Source organism: Ursus maritimus, unplaced genomic scaffold, assembly GCF_017311325.1.
Source record: "Ursus maritimus isolate PB19 unplaced genomic scaffold, ASM1731132v1 scaffold_14, whole genome shotgun sequence".
Taxonomy (NCBI): domain Eukaryota; kingdom Metazoa; phylum Chordata; class Mammalia; order Carnivora; family Ursidae; genus Ursus; species Ursus maritimus.
The window spans coordinates 43,902,631-43,920,285 of NW_024423786.1; the positions used below are offsets into that span (position 1 = coordinate 43,902,631).

Genomic DNA, 17,655 nt, shown 5'->3' on the forward strand with positions numbered 1-17,655 from the left:
GGAACACTTGCACTGTTCTCAACACCCCTCACCTGCCTCTGGCCCTGTCAGCACCAAAGCCAGGAATGACTCTGGGCTCCTCAAGTTCCTTTGCTCCCCACACTGACCCAGCTCCCAGGCTAGCCAACTTCACCCAGAAGTCTCTCTAGAGAGTTCGATGGGGCCCTGCCCTGGCACTGCCGCCCCTCCTGATAGCCCGTTCTCTCTGGGCAGCCAGAAGAGCTGTGGCAAACGTAAATTTGAGTGTGTGATTCTCCCTGAGAAAACCCTGCATGGTGCTGCCCACCGCACTTGGGGCAGAGGTGTGACAGGCAGATGGACGGGACAAGCGATGGCTCCCAGGCAGGATGGAGGGCACAGCAAGGTAGTGCTCTCACTGGCCGCCAAGTCCTGACGTGTGTGGACTCACAGGGGGTCCCCCCACAGCCCGTGCTGCCTGTCCCTCCGTAAGGCTGCTGGGGCTGCCTTATCTCCTCCCTGGATGCAAACCCACATACCCCACAGTCAACATGAGTGCAGGAATGACAGCAGGGACATGGGGGTCATAGTGGGGACATGGGAGAGCTAGGCCTGGCCCACGGGACAGGGCCTTGAGTCAAGAGCAGCAGGGTGAATGCAGAAAAGCAATGCAGAGTGAGACTGGGGGTGAGGGTGTGTGGGCATAGGGCCAAGAGAGCTCACCGAGAAGAGGAGGTGTGAGCAGGGATGGAGTGGGTGAGGGGCCCTGTGGCCACCTGGAGGAAGAGGAGGCCTGTGGGAGAGGGGCAGCATGTGCCAAGGCCCTGAGGCGAGCTCATTGGCTGGAGAGGAGATGGTGTGGGGGGCAGGGGTAGGGGTGGGGGCCAGAGACCAAGTCGGAGGATGAACTGGACCTCCCAGGCCCTAGGGGTCTCAGGTTTTCACTGGGAGGGAGCCGAGGACCCATGCAAAGTCCTGAGCAGACAAGAGCCAAGAGGTGATTCTGGGTGAGAAGAGGCTGAGAGCTGGGGGGTTGGGTGGGGGGCAGGCAGGTGGAGGCCATGCAAGGTGGTGGGGGTCCAAGTTGGACTGGGTCCTAGTGGTGGGGCTGAGGGCATGCATCAACAGGTCAGGGCAGGCAAGAGAACACAGGAATCAAGCCACCGGGAAACAGTGCTACTGGTCCCTGGAGAAGCAGAATTGGGGTAGCACTGGAAGATATTAGGAAGGTGAGGGGCCTGTGGGATGGCCCATGGACATGGCCTGGGCTGGAGTGTCCCAAGTAGGTGGACACCGTCAGCCACTGGCTGCAAGGGAGTGTGGAGGGAGCAGGTCAGGCCTGGTCCTGTCCCTCCATGAAGAGCTGAGGACAAGGAGAGGCAGGGGGAATGCCTGGTATACCCCCGGTCAAACCCTTGGGGGCTCGCCTCCTAGAACGTTGTGGACTCACCCAGACTCTCTGAAGCCCCCAGTATACCCTCAGAACCACTGTCTGATCCCTGGGGACACTGGGAGTTTTCCCACCTCCAGGCCTCTGCCAAGGCTGTGTGCCCTCTGCCTGGGATGCCTTTCCCAGGCAATACTGGGAAATGCCAAGCCCCTGTGGTAGGTTCTGCCTCCCACTCCATGCCCTGCATTTTGGATGTCACCCCGTTAAACCATCATTCAAACCCATGTGTCATCTGCACTAGATGCTGAGCTCTGCCAGGGAAGGACGTTCTCCCACCGCCTGGCCTGGCCTTACCCTGGCTGGCGCCGCCGATGCCCAGATGAGTCAGGTTGGCTGCGAGGTTGCCGGTGCTGCTGGAGCTGCTGAGCGCGGGGAAGGTGGGCTCCTCAGGGTCCAGGGGGGTCGGGAGGGGGGAGGGGAAGTGTATGTTGGTCAGGTCGGGCAGGGAGCCCCCTGTGTTGTGGGTGGCAGGGATCAGGGCTGTAGTGTTTTCCTGGTCAGCGGATGGAAAGATGCTGGGGGGAAGGCCAGACAGAGGGGGGAGGTGAGCTCTCGCCCCGGCCCATTCTCCCCCAGAAGCTGTGGTGGGGGTGGGGGGTTGGGGGGTGGGAGACTGGCGCAAAAACATTAAGGGGCACAAAATGATACTCTGGAATTAGGTGCTGCCACGCTCAGAAATGACTGTCAGCCTGCACCTCCAATGGGACCTTAGGAAGCAGCCTATCTACGTAGGAGGGGGGGTTGGCGTGAGGGTCCTCCTGCTGCCCAGGGACAGGGTGCGTCTGATGAGCTCGTGAGCTGGGGCTGAGTGGCAGGGAGAGGGGGCTCAGTCCCCGCAGGCAGAGAGGGGTAGGAGGGCCCCTTCTTCCCCTCCCCCCCGACCCTGGTGAGGCTTGTTGGAGAGCTGCCAGCGGCAGGGCAGCCCTCTTGTTAGGACTTGCAGCCTCCTGAGCAGACGGGAAGCCCGGGGGTCATCTGAACAGCCCCAACAGCCCTGGGCATGCACAGCGGGCCCTGCTGAAACTTACTTGATCCCGGGGACCTCGCAGGACTTGGGCCTGGACCCCGTCTGAAAGAGAAGACAGCAGAGGCTGAGCGGGCTTCCTCATGCACTGTGGCTCCTCGGGGGGCAGCTGCCCATGCCAACAAGAGGGGGAGTTAATCAGGCCCCAGGATGTCTCACAAACCAGAACCAGGCAGCCTCGAAGACCAAGGGGGCCTGTCCCAGACATGCCCAGTGGCAAAAGCAAGAGTGATATGCAGAGGGGTCACTACAGCTCCCACCTCTAGCTCCTGCCCTTCCTGGCAAGCAGGCACATCCTAGCCTAGCTCTGCTGCCCCTAAGGGGGGCAGAGAAGGCAGGGGTGACATGGTTCCTTGTCAGAGCGGGCATTTGAGAAAGAATGTGCCTTGTCCACTCTTTACACCTGAAAACCCCAGGGGCACGCCACAGAGGTTAGACACCAGCTCAGCAACTGGAAACCCCAGGCACCCCGAGGCCAATCCTCCATTCCGTTACTGGATCAGAGCGCATGGGGCTCCTGGGGAAGGAGCTGCCTCTGCCCCCATGCATTTGTCTATGGCAGGCAAGTACATCATGTGGGGCAGCACAAGGAGGCCGGGACTGGGCACCGAGAACGTACAGAGGGTGTTGCCCACACCCCTAGCTGACCTACCTACCAGCAGTCCCTCAGCTATGGCTCCCATGGGGACCCATGGAGCCGTGGGTGCTCCCATGCCCCCACCACCTGAGGACGAAGACTCTGGCAGCCCTGTGGGCTGGGGAGGGGGTCCCAGGGAAACCCCATAGGCAGCAAGACCCTGGTTTCCTCCTCTCGAGCTGGGCCACTAGGTTACCCGAGAACTGTAGGCTCTAGGCAGAGCCCCTAGACTCTCAATTCAAGGACAAAGGAGGAAACTCTTCAGATGGTGGCAGACATGACTGGACAGAGCCTGTGTGCTGTGTCACATTCCCTAATTCCCCATCCGCCTCACAGGCCCTCAGGCTGATGTGTTCTTTAGGGATTATCAGATATAAGAAGGTGGATGCACTGGCGGAGGGCTGGCGGAGGGCTGGGCCGATGGCCTCTATGCGCACAACCCAGCGCCCAGCATGCATGCGGAGGGGGTGGGGGTGCTGGCAGTGACTGGGGAACCTGAGGGGTGGTGTGCGACCAGCAGCGTTAAGCCTCTGCAGAGAATGCCAGTGGAACGGGTTTCTACTTGGCCACGGGCTCCTTAATTCTGTGAGTAAACACTCGCTTCATTACCAGATTTTTGCAAAGCATGAACACAATGACTTTCTAAAGAATCTTTTCAAAAGCATTCCATGAACATTAATGGAGATAAGAGTGGATTTCTAAACAGTATTAAAAATTCACCCATCATTGCCGGCTCCCCCCCCCAGCGCCACCCCACTCCCAACAAATCCAACGGAATTCCTTTACTGACATCCTTGCAGACGTATCATTTCAAGCGCGCTGCAGTTCAAAGCTGAGCCACAACGCTGGGTGCTGTCACCCTCTTCTCACTCCCAGGATGTCAAGTGTGTTTGTACCAACACTCACCTCTTCACTTTAGGGCTCAGCAGCCCATTCAGCTACTCGGAAGTACCCTGATGTTCATCCTTACCCACCTCTCTGCAATCACACGTTTCAGTTGCTCCCCAATTTTGCTGGGGTTAGAATTCTTTTTTGAGCTATTTTCTTCCCCGAATATGAAAATCATATGCATCCCCTGTGCAAAACTGGAACACGCAGATAGGGGTAAGGGCTGACAGGGGCGCCCACACCTGCCGCACGGGAGGACACGCCCCCCCCGCCATCTCCCCAGGCATCTGTGTGTAGACAGGCGCACCTTGGAGATCCTGTGGTTTCAGTTCCAGACCACCCCAATAAGGCAAGTATCACAGTAAAGCAAGTGAAAGGAATCTTTTGGTTTCCCGGTGCATATAAAAGTTCTGTTTACCCTATCCTGCAATGTAAGTGTACCTTAATTAAAATATTTTATTGCTAAATGTACTGATCATTTGAGCTTTCAGTGAGTTGTAATCACTGATGAAACATCACACAACAAATATAATAATAATGAAAACAGGGGCGCCTCGGTGGCTCAGTTGGTGAAGCGCCTGCCTTCGGCTCAGGTCATGGTCTCTGGGTCCTGGGATCGAGTCCCGCATAGGGCTTCCTGCTCGACAGGGAGTCTGCTTCCCCCCTCTCTCTCTGTCCCTCCCCACCACTCGTTCTCTCTCTCTAATAAATAAAATCTTGAAAAAATAATAATAATGAAAACATCTGAACTACTGTGAGAATTACCAGAATGTGACAGAGAGACACAAAGTGAGAAAACAACTGCTGATATTCTTGCTCCAACACAGGGTTGCCACAAACCTTCCACTGGTAAAAAGCACAGCACAATAAAGAAAAGTGCAATGAAATGAGGCGTGGCTGCTCATTTCTAACTGCTGTACACCTCTCTAAATAGCTTTATCCTGCTCTTTCCACACAATAGTAATACGCGGAGTGTCACTCATGCCTTTAAAATTCCTTCAAAAATCCTGACTCCAGGGGCACCTGGGTGGCTTAGTTGGTTAAACGTCCGACTCTTGATCTCAGCTCTGGTCTTGATCTCATGGTCGTGAGTTCAAGTCCTGCACCGGGCTCCACGCCCAGTGTGGAATCTACTTAAAAAAAAAAAATCCCAACTCCACGCATGTGGAGCTCTCCACATGAGGGACTGTGGATAATTTCCTTATAAACCCCTACTGTCGAACATTCAGGTTGTTTCCAATCTATTTCAAAAGCCCTGAATACATGCCTTTGAGAAACACATCGGTGTTTGCTCATTTGTCACCTCCCTATGATTTCCTGGAGGGGATGAGCAATTCATGTTGCTGCCCCTTTCACCACAATTTGAACAGCAGTGGGTTCCCCACCCCCAGCAATGGGTGTTAGTTCTTCTTTTTTTTTTAATATTCAAACTAGCTTTGGTGTTAAGTGCATTCTGTTCTACGCAAATTCTTTGAAATCTGTATTCATGGCACAAATTCTATCTTACCACTATGTTTTATAGGTTGAACTTGAGAAATTTATTCTGGACCTGGAAATAATACAGAAATTCCAAGTAGACTCTGTAGTCTAATAAATGTTGTAGTTACTGTGCAGATGAATGGAAGTTTAAGGATGACTGTCGACATTTACAAACATTGACGACTACCCAATACTATGGGTTAGGAGAAAGATCACAGGCTAAGAATTAGGAGGTATAGGTTCTAAACCCTGAGTATCTTTACAGCCTTGGACAAATCACTTAACCTTCATAGCTTCAACTTTTTTTTTTTCCTGAGCTATAATGGACCTATAATACTGTATTAGTTTCAGGTTACATAATGATTTGATATCTATATACACTGTGAAGTGGTCACCACAGTAAGTCTAGCTCACAGCCAACACCATATATAAAAATCCAGGCGCTTCATGAATTTGTGTGTCATTCTTGGGCAGTGGCTGTGCTAAGCACCGTTGCACTTTTAGTATATATGCTTCCATGGCAAACGTGGGTTTTCATTTTTCAGGGCTTCTGCCATTCACGTTAAATAGGCCTATACGACTGGTCAAATCTGAGTGAGGGTCACACTTCTGGGACGGCAAAACTCCCCCAATAGGCTATTTCTCCACCTTGGGCCAGGCTATGCTTGAAAAAGAGATCAAGAGGGAAAATCGTTTCCGAAAGCCCTTAAGACTCTCTTACCTTCTTGGTGTCCCATGCTTGCTTAGAAAGATTCTTATCCGTCTCCGATGTGGTTTCCTCCATTCCTGGAACTGTTAATAGTAAGACTGGGGTGGGGTGGGGTGGGGTGGGCGAGAGAAGGATAATCAGAACCTTTTCACTCTGAAGCTCTGTGGCACCACCGGGGGAGCTCCCCTGACATACACAGTCATGACCGTGACACAAGTGTAACTGTGCCAACAGGGACTTCTAGGGATTGCACTAAAGTACAAAAAAGGGTTTCATTCAAAGCAAAACAAAAAAACACTTAAAAAAACGTAAGTCAGTGGGGTGCCTGGGTGGCTCAGTCGGTTGAGTGTCTGACTCTTGGTTTTGTCTCAGGTCATGATCTCAGGGTCATCAGATCGAGTCCTGCATCAGGCTCTGTATTCAGTGGGGAGTCTGCTTGGGATTCTCTCTCCCCCTCTCCTTCTGCCCCTCCCCCTGCTTAAGCATGAGCAAGCTCTCTCTCTCAAATAAATAATAAATATAATAAACAAACAAACAAACAAATAAATAAATAAGCCAGAGACCCGGTGACTTAGAAAGAAATGAAAATAGGAGCTCTGGAGCTGAGGACATGTATTAATTCTACCTTGCATGGGACTGACTCAGGCCTTGGAGGTCTCAGGTTGCAGGGAACAGCAGAGAAAGTCTCCCTGCCTCCTTGCCCCACCTGCCACCTTGTGGTCACGTGCCTCCTAGCCCATGATGCTCAATGTCAGCCAGGGTTGACCTAATCATTGTAGCTATGGCCTCAAGAATTAGTTGCAATGCCAGCTGGCCCCACAGGAGGAGAGGAGGGGAGGGAAGGTCTGAGGGACTGGACGGGCATCATTTAAGGCCCTGGAACCAGCTGTGCCTGAAGGCCCCCTTTTTTGGACCTTTCGGTTAAGGTGAGATTAAACATCTTCTTTATGAGACCTGGTTTCTTTATGCAGCTTGGAGGTTCAGCCTTTTACTTACAACAGAGCCATACTGAACACAGCCAGATGGGTCAACTCTTCCTTCTTAAAACCCAGAGAGACCAGCTGTGACAGGTTGGAGGGCAGCCAGGCTGACTCCCACCCTATCACTGCTTGGGTTCCTTCTAGAGAAACAGGGGCAGGTGACACGTCTCCCCTCTCCCCACCCCAAGGACAACTAGACTCTGACTGAGCTGCCAAGGGCCCCTGGGTTGCAGCTCCCTTCCATGGTCACAGAGTCCCAAGGGATAATGACATTTGCCTTGGAAGCCTAGCTTGAAAGTCCCATTTTCTTGGGGAACCCACCAAGGAGACGGCTCCCTCAGAACTGCTCCCAATACTGGGAACAGGAGGGAAGCACCAGGTGCCCTGTCCTCTTCACCCCTGCGGCATTTGGAATCCTCACTCTTATTATGGAGACAGTTCCTTCTGCAATCTCACCTTCACTGTTTGATGAGCAGGGATCCCGGGAAGATGGCATGTGCACAGCCCCCGCCCCCCAAGGGGTGAAGTTCTGGTTGATAATCCTTATTCTACCAGCAGAATCTCCCTCGTATGTGTACACGTTCACACAGTGCAATTACCCCCAAAACTGGTAAGTGTTTGGACCTTAACTGTATGTGATTAATCCTCTGGTTTCTGTGTCTCTAGGCAGATCAAGCCTGGGTGGGATTTCCCACAGCTTCACAGCACATCACTCCCCTCTCTGGGTAATGCTGCCCCAGTTTTTATGATGGTATGTACCCTCCCAGAAGGTCCCAGGGACACTGCCCCTGCACCCAGCTCTGGGGAGAGGCTGGGGGCCTGGGCACAGATCTGCCCTAGCTACTCAGCGGTGTATGCAGACACCAGTCAGAGAGGAGAGTAAGCAAGAGGTGGGAAAGAACCAGCCCCACGTCCATCCACAGGAAGCAGAATGGGCCCAGAAACTGTGAACCAGGAGGGTTCTGAGCTGCACAGCCGGGAACTGGTCCAGCGTGAGGCCCTGAATTGAGCTGCACCACTGAACATCTAGCTCTAGACGGCCTGGTCACGAGCTGATAAATGCCTCTGTGGCTTGGGCTTGCTGCCCCCGCATACTGTGTGGCCATGCCCTGAATCCATGAATGGAAGCCAATGTGCGTTTGAAGGGGCAGTTTTCTCTGCCCAGAAAACTCCTACGCATGCTTCAAAACCCAACTCAAGCAGCACCATCTCTGAAAATGTTCAAGCCTCTCCCCTTGTCCCACAGCACCCACTGTGGGTGGTCTTTGCGGGTCTGTCCACCTATGAGCTTGTGACCTCTGGGAGCACAGGGGCCACCCACTGGACTTGCCTGACCCGAGGAAAGAAGCCCATGTGCCCTGCCAATACCTCTTTTCTGGTGTGCATCCTGCGACCCGCCTGTAAAGGGCTCTGGTTGGGTGGGCGTCATTGTGCTCTGGTGCAGGGCAGAGTCAGAATTGGTCCTGAGGAGAGGAGAAAGACAGTGAGCTTTGGCCCCACAGGGGACGATGGGAGAGTCCTGGCCCCACTCTATCCAGGACATGCTCAACGGGACAGCGTGGAAATAGTGGGTCATATTTGTGAGCTGTTACACCTGCATAAAACCCCAAGGACACTGTTCTCAAAAGAACCGAAAGCTGCAGCAGAGATGTCCCTCCATTCCTAACCAGCCCCTCCCCACTGCCACCCTGTCTGTGGGCTTCTCAGCTTTGGGGGAAAGGATGGTGCCTTCCTGCTAAAACTCTCTGGAGAGGGGGTCCCACGGTCCCACAGCAGCCCAGCCTTGGGGGTACAAGTCCCAGCACATCACTGGGACCCCTTCTGGTGACAAACACCAATGGGCAACCGTGCCCCCCCCCCCAGGATGCTCAGTTGCAAAGGAGGTGTAATGAGCAGAAAGGAGAGGCAGTGAGAGGAGGGTCAGAAAATGACCCAGAAAGAATGCAGCCTCTGGGGAGGGCTGTGGCATGAGAGCTGCCAGGAGCTCTGCCTTCTGCACCAGGGTTGGAGTAACTCAATGTAATCCCAGCAGCAGATGCCTGGAGGGATGGTGCCCAGAAGAGCCCCTCGGGTACCCAGGAAACTGTGGCCACCCAAGGGGAGCTGGGCAGGTCCAGCCACATGGCTGGCAATCTGGGGATGAAAGTAAGAGCAGCATGAGTCCAAAAGGGACATCCTAGCCACGGAGAGTGACATGGAGGAAACTTAGTTCAAGGAGAAGAGCAGGTTACAAAGGATTGGGCCAGGTGACTCTCTGACTGTGGGGCCATATGAGTGGTGAGAAGCTGGTCCAGATCCTGGACCCCCCTCAGCTGTGTGTCCCTGAGCAAGTCTTCTGACCTCTCTGTGCTCACTTTCCTTCTATCTAAAATGTGAAGAATAAAAGCACCTACTGCACAAAGCTCTGCACATTTTGTATCAGCTAATGAATATGATGGTTGGAATTGGGCCTGATACAGAATATATCCTCAGGAGCAGCTGAATGACGCTGCTGAATGATACGTTACATGACATATTATACTTCATAAACACGGATGGGTTTAACAAATTACTTTTGGTCTTTGGTGAAATCACCTACATATATATTTTTTTATGTATGGTAAAATAGATGTAACATAAAATTTACCATTTTAACCATTTTTAAGTATAATCTTCTGTGGTAACAGTAAGTTCACACTGGTGCACAGCCATCCTGTTACCTGCTGTAGATATTAATATTAATCATATGATTGTTATTCTAGACCTTTGTAGGTGATGGCATTATTGATTTTCCTCCCTATTCTAGGTACACTTATGTGTATTCCTAATCTTCTGTAAAAAATATATAATACTTTTATAATCACATTTTCAGTGACTGTTCAGCAATGTGAGAAACCACTCATAATTTAGCATTAAATGAAAAAAAGGCAAGTTATAATACTGAATGTCCAACCTAATCCCAACTCTGTCTATAAAAGAAAAGAAAAAAGTCATGGAAGGAGAAAAAAAAAAATCCCTGGAAGACTCCAAAGCTATGACTTTGGTGTTACAGGGATAGAGGTGATTTCTAGAAACTTCTGGATACTTCTTAGTTTTGTCATTTTAAAGTGACTGCATATTGGTTTTCCAAGCACAAGCATGATGTAAGTTTGTTTTTGTTTCCAACAAGAGGGCTGAGGGCCGGTTCTGGGTCACTGACCTTCTCCAGCTGGTGTCCGCGGGCGGCGAGAGGTACACGGTGCCGTACGGGCAGCTGTCCGCTTGAGTGTGAGTTAAGGGGACAGCACTGTTGGCTCAGGCCCCACCCCGAGCCCCAGGAACCTCGTGGCCAGGCTGCTGGGAGCCTGCAAACAGCTGGGGCCATAGGGCGGGGGCCTTTCTTGCCTGGCTGCGAGCAGCCCCGGGGGTTCGGTCCTGTCCACCTAGCACTCAGCACTCACCCCCTGCAAGCACACGTGCGAGCTGCGCCCCTTCCAAGAGGGGCCTAGGCTGTGAAACCGGGGCCCGTGGGGGGGCAGTGGGGAGTCTCGTTCAGCTGACCTGGGTCTTAATTCTAGGCTGACAGGGTGGCTCCCCGGGCCCGAGGGCTCTGTCTGGGGCCCAGCTGGTCGGGCTGCCCCAGCCACGGAAATGAGAAGTGGGAAATAACAGGCTTCTCTGTTCTCAAATGCTGGGGGGTCTCGAGAGCAGCCACTCAGACTCTGGTGATGGGGGGTGCGGTGCTGGCTGGCCAAGCACCAAGGGGCGGCCAAGTCTTGGGGGTGGGGAGAAACTCCCGACGATTTCTGCTTGGCCAAGGTGCAGAGGAGAATTCTGTGTCTTCAGATGGAGCCTCCCTTGGATCTGTCTGGGTCTGGCTCAGACCCCCCTCGGCCCGGCTGCCTGGGCTGGGCTGCCCTCTGCATGGCCCCAAGATGTGGACACTCTGCTCACAGCCTCTCTGGGTTCCAGTGCCCAGCCAGACATCCAACACAGTGTGGGTCCCACCTTACCTTCCCCAGCCCTCCCTGAAGGCTGCCTGCTCCAGCAGCCTGGGGCCTTGGTCCCCGTCTGCCCCCGCCTGAGCCTAAGGCTCTTTGGCTAGCCACACTGCTTCCACCAGGGTCCCTGCAACTGCGCCCTCCCTCAGTGCTGCCCGGGAGCCCTGGAGGGCTGGGGCAACCTTATTCCAGTCCAGAGCTGGCAGCTCAGTCAGCTAGACTCCAGGTGCTACAGTCACCAAACAGCCCCCCTCCCGTCCTCCGGTAAAAGATATCTGCCGTCCGTGTTTGTCCACTGACAAGGGCCGGCGATGTGGGGAGCCCAGCCGGCCTCGCTCTCGGTATACTCTGTCCACCAGCCCGTGGTGCCGGGTAGTTCGGCTGGTGTCCAGGCCCGAGGACTGGAAGGGTGTCTGGGCGACGGGGGGATGGGTAGGGAGAAGGAGACCAGAAAAGAGAGAGAAACCCAAACAGTTATCAGCCGTGGCCTGAGATCCAACCCAGCTCTGCCCCCAGGATCTGACTTCAGGCCCCCCCACTCCTGAGACACCCCTTTGTCACCACTCTACAGCCCGGATGGGCTTCCTCCTGTAGCCGGGGCCCCCAGCCTCTGAGCACTGCCGGGGTAGGGGCGAGCTGGGGATCCTGGGTGCCGGGCGGCAGGCGTGCAGTGCGGCTGGCATGCACGGGCCAGGCAGAGCAGCATAAGCTCGGGGCCTGGTGCCGGCTGGGGTGCCAGGGGTGCAGACGGCCCAAGCGCCCCCCAGCCTCGCCAGGTGCAGACAGGCCTCCGCCTTCTCTCTCTGGGCCTGGCTGGCCTCCTCTCCCCACCTACGTCATCCCTGGAGGGGCCTGCCAAAAGACAGCCCCCAGGGCTTCCAGCCGAGGACGTCAAGGGGCCCACCTGGCCAAGTGCTGGCTCCCCAGAGGCTCCTTATTGAGCCCTGGCCGGTCTTGATTGAAATGAGCCCCCCACGCCCTCCCCCACCACCTCATCCCTTCACCACCAGAGCCAAGTGCAAGCGCTTTCTGGAGCTCTGGCCCGTGGCTCAGCCGGAAGGGGCTTCCTTCCAGCACCTGGGGCTGGCACAAGGCCTCTGGCCAGACCTTGTTCCTTGCTCCCTCTCCCAGCTCCATGCCCCCGGGGCCCCTGGGAGCCTGCTCCCTGCCTGCCCTAGTGCTGTGGGGCCCCTCACCATCTGACTGGGGTGAGACTGGCAACCTTAGCCAGCTCTGGAGGCAGCCAGTCCCCCCACCCCGCCATCTGGCCCTTGGGCCCTTCTGTCTTCTCTGGGCAGCCAGGCAAAAGCAATTTCCTTCCGGAAGACTGCCACTGGCTGGAATCACTGCTCTTCCCTACCCATCCAAACGCCTGGGCCAGTGTTCGGGGCTGACAGCTCTCCCTAGAGTCTGGGGCCCCCTGTTTCTCTCTGACCCAGCAAGAATCCTGCCAGCTTGGGTCTTTCTGCACTTTTGCTTCCAAAAGGCCTTGGACCTGGAGATCTCAGTGACTGAGGGAAGGTGGGATCCTTGCCATCCACGCACAAACACTGGAGGGCAGGGGTGGTCACTGTCCTCCCAGAGATGCCTACAAGGCCGGCGGGGGCGGGGGGGTGGCGGGAAACCAAGGCAGCTGAAGCAGAGCCAGAGGCAGAGAGAAGCTCGGGCCCGGCCACAGCCCGGCTCACCAGGCTGCACCTGGTATCCACACACACATACATGTGCATGTGTCGCAGGAACGAACCATGCAGCATTGATGCCCATGCTCAGATCCCCCAGGTGGGGGCCTCTCAACGCAACCACACGCACTTCCCCACACAGGGCAGGGGGAGGTGCAGAGTGGATCCACTTCCGTTTGGCAGACAGGGCACTTCCCGCCAGGCCACTGGGGCGACCACGCAGGGATACCCAGCACCCGCGCACGTGCCAAGGACGCCGAGGCCTCAGCCCAGGGGCTCATTTACCAGAGAGACAGGAGCCGCTGCCAGGGCCTCCCCCAGATATCCGCTGGGCTGAAAATGCAAAGAACCGAGACTTTGAGACACTCCTGCCTCGTCTGGCCCCCCAGTGGGATGCCCGACAGGCCCCAGTATACCCTTGGCCCAAGGAGGCTCTATGCCAGCCCTAGCTAGGGCCGTACTGGGGGCTGCCCAGAGAGATGCTCTCCTTGAGGGAGAAGGGGATGGGGGAAACAGAGGAAGGGGAGAGGCAGGAGGAGGAGAGAAAACTCAAACTAGGAAGGGCCTTGACAAAGAGGTCAGGCTCTTGGAGCACATTCAGGATCGGCGCAACGGCCCCACGTGTCTACTCCAGCAAGGAGGCCATCTGAGGGGGGCCATGCTCCAAGGAGTCTAGGAGATGCGGACCTGAGCCAGGTGGACCCAGAGCGAGCCTAGGGGACCCCGGGCCAGTGCCCTGCTGCATCCCAGCAGTAGTGTGGGAGGAGGAGGAGCTGGGGTGGGGACTGACTCGGGTGGGTGGGGGACTGAGCTCCATGCGGGACGGGCCTGGCTCCACCTGGCCTGTCAACACATGGACAGACGTGGCTGTTTCTGAGGCTCTGTCCCAGCAAAGGGGCGGGTGTGTGGCCGTCTGGTGGACCTGTCCCTACAGAGCCCAGACAAGCTGGGGGTGGCCCCAGCTCCGGGCCCCACTCCCAGGCCCACCTCACCCCTGCTTCCACCTGCAGACCGGGGTCAGGGCACAGCCAGGGTGAAAGGCTAGCCCAGCACCCAGGCGGTGGGCCTTATCTCTCATTATTTATGATAAGGACGTGTGCGGCGGCTGTGTGGCCTGCGGGAGCCGCGTTGTGTGCGTCTCTGCCAAGAAACGTTTGCAGACAAGTGGGGTCAGGCCACAGGGCCTCCTTCTGAGAATTGCTGGGCTTGCGGATTAGTGAGGCAGGATGGAGCCAAGCCCCAGAGGCCCCGAGCGGTTCCCGATGCCGCACAGCCGGCCAACAGGTGTAGCGGCTGCCGAAACGCTCTTGGCCAGACCACAGCCTCACTGCGGGCTCTGCTGACAGGGGACAGGCAGGGGGATCCAGGCAAGGCCTGGCCAAGCCATCCCAGGGACAGGAAGAGTAGGTGGGGGCGGGGGAAGGCGGGCTGCGGCAATTATTTGGTGACCCCAGCTATCCGCAGCGGCTGACGCACACACTTGCTCTGTGGCCAGGGTGGGCCCCGCATAGGACGTGCACCAGGTGGGAGGCTGTGGGGGGGATGGGGACTCACCTGGAAGGGTAGATCCACGGTGCCACTCCCGATCTGGTTCACGTTGGGCAGGGACCCACCGTAGTACTGGCCACGGCTTGGGCCCAGCTGCAGGTACTGAGACTTCTGGAGCTGGAGCTGCAAGAGAAGCCAGCAGCTGCAATGCGGGCCCAACGACTTCCCAAGCACATCATGAAGAATGCCACCCCGGGGGGCCCAGAAAGGAACCAAGTGATGGGGTCAATGGCACCAGTCACAGAGGGTGCGGGACCCTGTGACTCAGATACTCAAAGGAGTCGGGTGTCTCTTCACGCAAAACAGCAGAATCAGAAACCCAAGGTGCCCCAGGCAGCTCTCCCTAGGTAGGGCAGCAGGCCCTGTGGGGAGCTGCCTCCATGAACTTGGGGGAGCCTTATTGGTTCACCTGTACGGTCTGTGAATGAACAAGAGAGTATCAGGCAGACCTGGAGCCTAGAGCCTGTGGAGAAGGCCCCTCACCCACCCAGGGGAACCACTTCTTATCACAACCAAAGACTAAGTTCGGGGGTGCAGGCCAGAGACTGCAAACTGACGCCCGGACACAGGAGAAATTGTCTTTCCAATGGCCTGAATCAGAGGCACTGTCTCAGAAGCACAGCGCTGACTTTCAAAGCGCAGGACGTGTGATCCCTCCAGCAGCACACACAGGGCAAGCGGGTCGGCCAGACCCCGTCCGAGTGCTAAGGGGTCCTGCCCAAGCCCCCAGGCTCCTTCTGCCTCTCTTGTTGGCCTCCCTGGAGCTGGGTCCAGAGGAGGGCCTTCATCTGGGATGGCCGAATGCCTGCACAGGCCTCCACCGGTCACTCACACGGGGATTTGTCCCACTGGGCCACACCTCAGACCCAGGAGCCCAGTTCCCTGACTGGCCGCAGCTGCCTCGAGGTGAGGCTGGAACCTAGCCTCCTCTTCCTTGAATAGCTGATTCCACTTTCCTGGGAACAACAGCAGATGTCCCTGGCGTGGTCGGCGCCACTCGCGGCCCTTAGGGCTGAAGGTCCACAATGCCTGGCCCACCCCACTGGGAGGCAGGCGTCGTGCCTGAGGGGTGGTGGCCGGGCATTCAGGGAGGGTGGGCGTCCGCTCCGGCCCTGGCTGGGGCGGTTGCTAGGGTCGACACTGTGTACACAACAAGGCCGGCTCACGTTCCCTCACAAACAGCTCCTGGCAGCGCTCCGTGAGCTGGCTGCCCGCGCCGCCCCACTCTCCCACGCCGGCCCCTACTTCCTGGGGGGCCTTGGATCCTGGAGGGGGAAGTGAGGCTCGGGAACTGGCCACCCGCCCAGCAGAGCACCTCACCCAGGTAAACAGCTGTTTCCTGCGAGCTGCAGTGGAGTCAGGAGGGAGACTGACCTTGTTCCATCCTTCACCGGTAGTTCTTGGGATCTGCGGGGCCCGGCCCAGGGTCTGTCTCCAACGGCTGGAGACGCTCACTGTGACCACCTCACTGTGTCCCTTCCACCTCATACTCATGCGAGATGAAACCGGCCAGCCTCTGGCCAGGGGAAGGGGGAGACCAAGCAGGGTGGGTCCCCACTCCTGCATGGGCACAAGTCACCTCAGACCCAAGACACCCACGGGCTTCCTTGTGTCTGAGCCTTGTGGCAGGAGCTTGCATTGCGTCCAACTCTCAAGAACCATGGGGCGTCCTCCCTTCGTGGCCTTGGTCTCCCCTTCCCATTTGTCCAGGAGTGGGAGAGAATGCCTGGTATGGGACACAGCAAGTGCTTCCAACACATGCACTGTTGTCCCAGGCTGAACCGCCAGCGCAGGGAGCTCCAGCATCCTGTCCAAGCACTCCACAAAGTTGCCATGTTCCAGGCCAGAAGGAGCCTGGTGTCGGGGACGATCTACAGGACTGGGGACTGACAGGATGCTCAAGCTCGCAGGCCCCTGTGACACCAGCCCTCCCAGGCCCCACCTCTGTCTGAGCCTTTCTTTCTAGCAATGGCCTCCCACCCACCTCCCCACTTTGCTGCAGGACTGTCGGGCTTTGGAGTACAGCCTCTGGGTTTGGAGTGGAAGGTGTGTGGGACCCTGCACTTCTTTGGGGGCACCCTGTGCCTGTCCCTGGTTGCATATTGGCAGCGCAGGAAAGTGTCCCCCTGGCCTAGAGAAGTCTGGCCTTTGTCCCCATCCCTGAGAGGTGGAAGCCCTCTGAACATTCTGCCTGACAAGACTATCTCTGTTTGCCTGGGGTCTTGGGCCACACTGGGTGGTCTATGCCAACAGTGTGATTTAGGGTAGGGGTCTTGGGCCATGTGGAATCAGCTCGCCCCCTGCAGGGGCTAGAGATGGAGGTCACCCATGCAGCCCCATTAAAAACCCTGGACACTGAGGCTCAGGGAGTACCCCTGGATGGCAGTACACCACGCGTGTTGTCACACACTGGCGCTAGGAGAAGTGAAAGCTGTCCACACAACTCCACAGACAGGGGACACCCAGAAGTTCCATCCACGGAACTCTCCTGGATGCCACCCCACTCAGCCCTTCCCTTTGTCAATTATAACACTGTGTCCTTTCGCTTGTAATAAACCCTAACTGTGAGTGTAACAGCTTCCAGTGAGTCCTGTGTCCCTCAAGTGACCCGCTGACCTGAATGTGGTCTTGGGGACCCCCTAAACTTTGCAGGAGCTGACTGCCCTCCCAGCCCTTGCCAGGAACCCCCAGGAGCAGGGTACTGAGGTGAGAAGATGCCAGCCTGGGGCCCTGACCAAGAACCTGCTGCCTCAGAGGGCCCACGGGAAGGAAGGACAGCGGAGTGACACCACCGGGCAGGACCTTATGAACTGCTGGATGTTGATGCTCAAGCCTCTTCCTATTGCCAAGTTACAGCCCCTCGTGCATCCTTCCGGCCAGCGGTCCTCACTCTGTGCCCCCCAACAACAGCACTTTCCCCTAACTTCGCCAACAGAGCTCTGTAAACCCAGCATCCAAGCCAGCGCCTGTCACTCAGCAGCACCTGCTCATGGAACAAATCCGTGTATGAACATGTGAGTGAGTGAATGAATGAACACTGCTGTTCCTTCTCTCAAGGGCCGACTTTGACAAGTCAGGTGACAGGCCCACCTGGAGGTTACACTAGCGCCTTTCAGAAGGCCAATACAGCTCCCAACCCTATTACAGGGCTTGGGTGCCTCTGCCTCCCCACCACCCCATCCTCATGGCTGTTGGAAAGGGCAGTGCAGATGCGGAAGTGAGGCTCAGACAAGGCTGTCACTTGCTGGCAGCCACGTGCTAGAATAGGAGACCTGCATCTCTCAGGGCTCCCCTCCCTTGCTTGTGGCCTGTGGTCAGATAGCCCGGGCCTCCCGATTATGAGT

The 17,655-nt window shown here is 56.4% G+C and overlaps 1 protein-coding gene across 5 annotated transcripts in view; it reads right to left on the reverse strand.

Moving 5' to 3' along the window:
• The window catches only part of CRTC1 (CREB regulated transcription coactivator 1), a 70,120-nt gene that overhangs the window by 15,473 nt on the left and 36,992 nt on the right, over positions 1 to 17,655 (reverse strand). For 3 of the 5 annotated variants that reach the window (XM_040628998.1, XM_040628997.1, XM_040628995.1), the window contains exons 2-9: positions 14,318 to 14,434; positions 13,049 to 13,096; positions 11,360 to 11,497; positions 10,304 to 10,365; positions 8,494 to 8,588; positions 6,158 to 6,243; positions 2,437 to 2,477; positions 1,703 to 1,923 (exon numbers count right to left, since the gene is read on the reverse strand). In XM_040628998.1, coding sequence (XP_040484932.1) covers positions 1,703 to 1,923; positions 2,437 to 2,477; positions 6,158 to 6,243; positions 8,494 to 8,588; positions 10,304 to 10,365; positions 11,360 to 11,497; positions 13,049 to 13,096; positions 14,318 to 14,434 — 808 coding nt within the window. The remainder of the gene's footprint in view (positions 1 to 1,702; positions 1,924 to 2,436; positions 2,478 to 6,157; positions 6,244 to 8,493; positions 8,589 to 10,303; positions 10,366 to 11,359; positions 11,498 to 13,048; positions 13,097 to 14,317; positions 14,435 to 17,655) is intronic. The other 2 variants (XM_040629000.1, XM_040628996.1) reach the window with 1 other exon arrangement.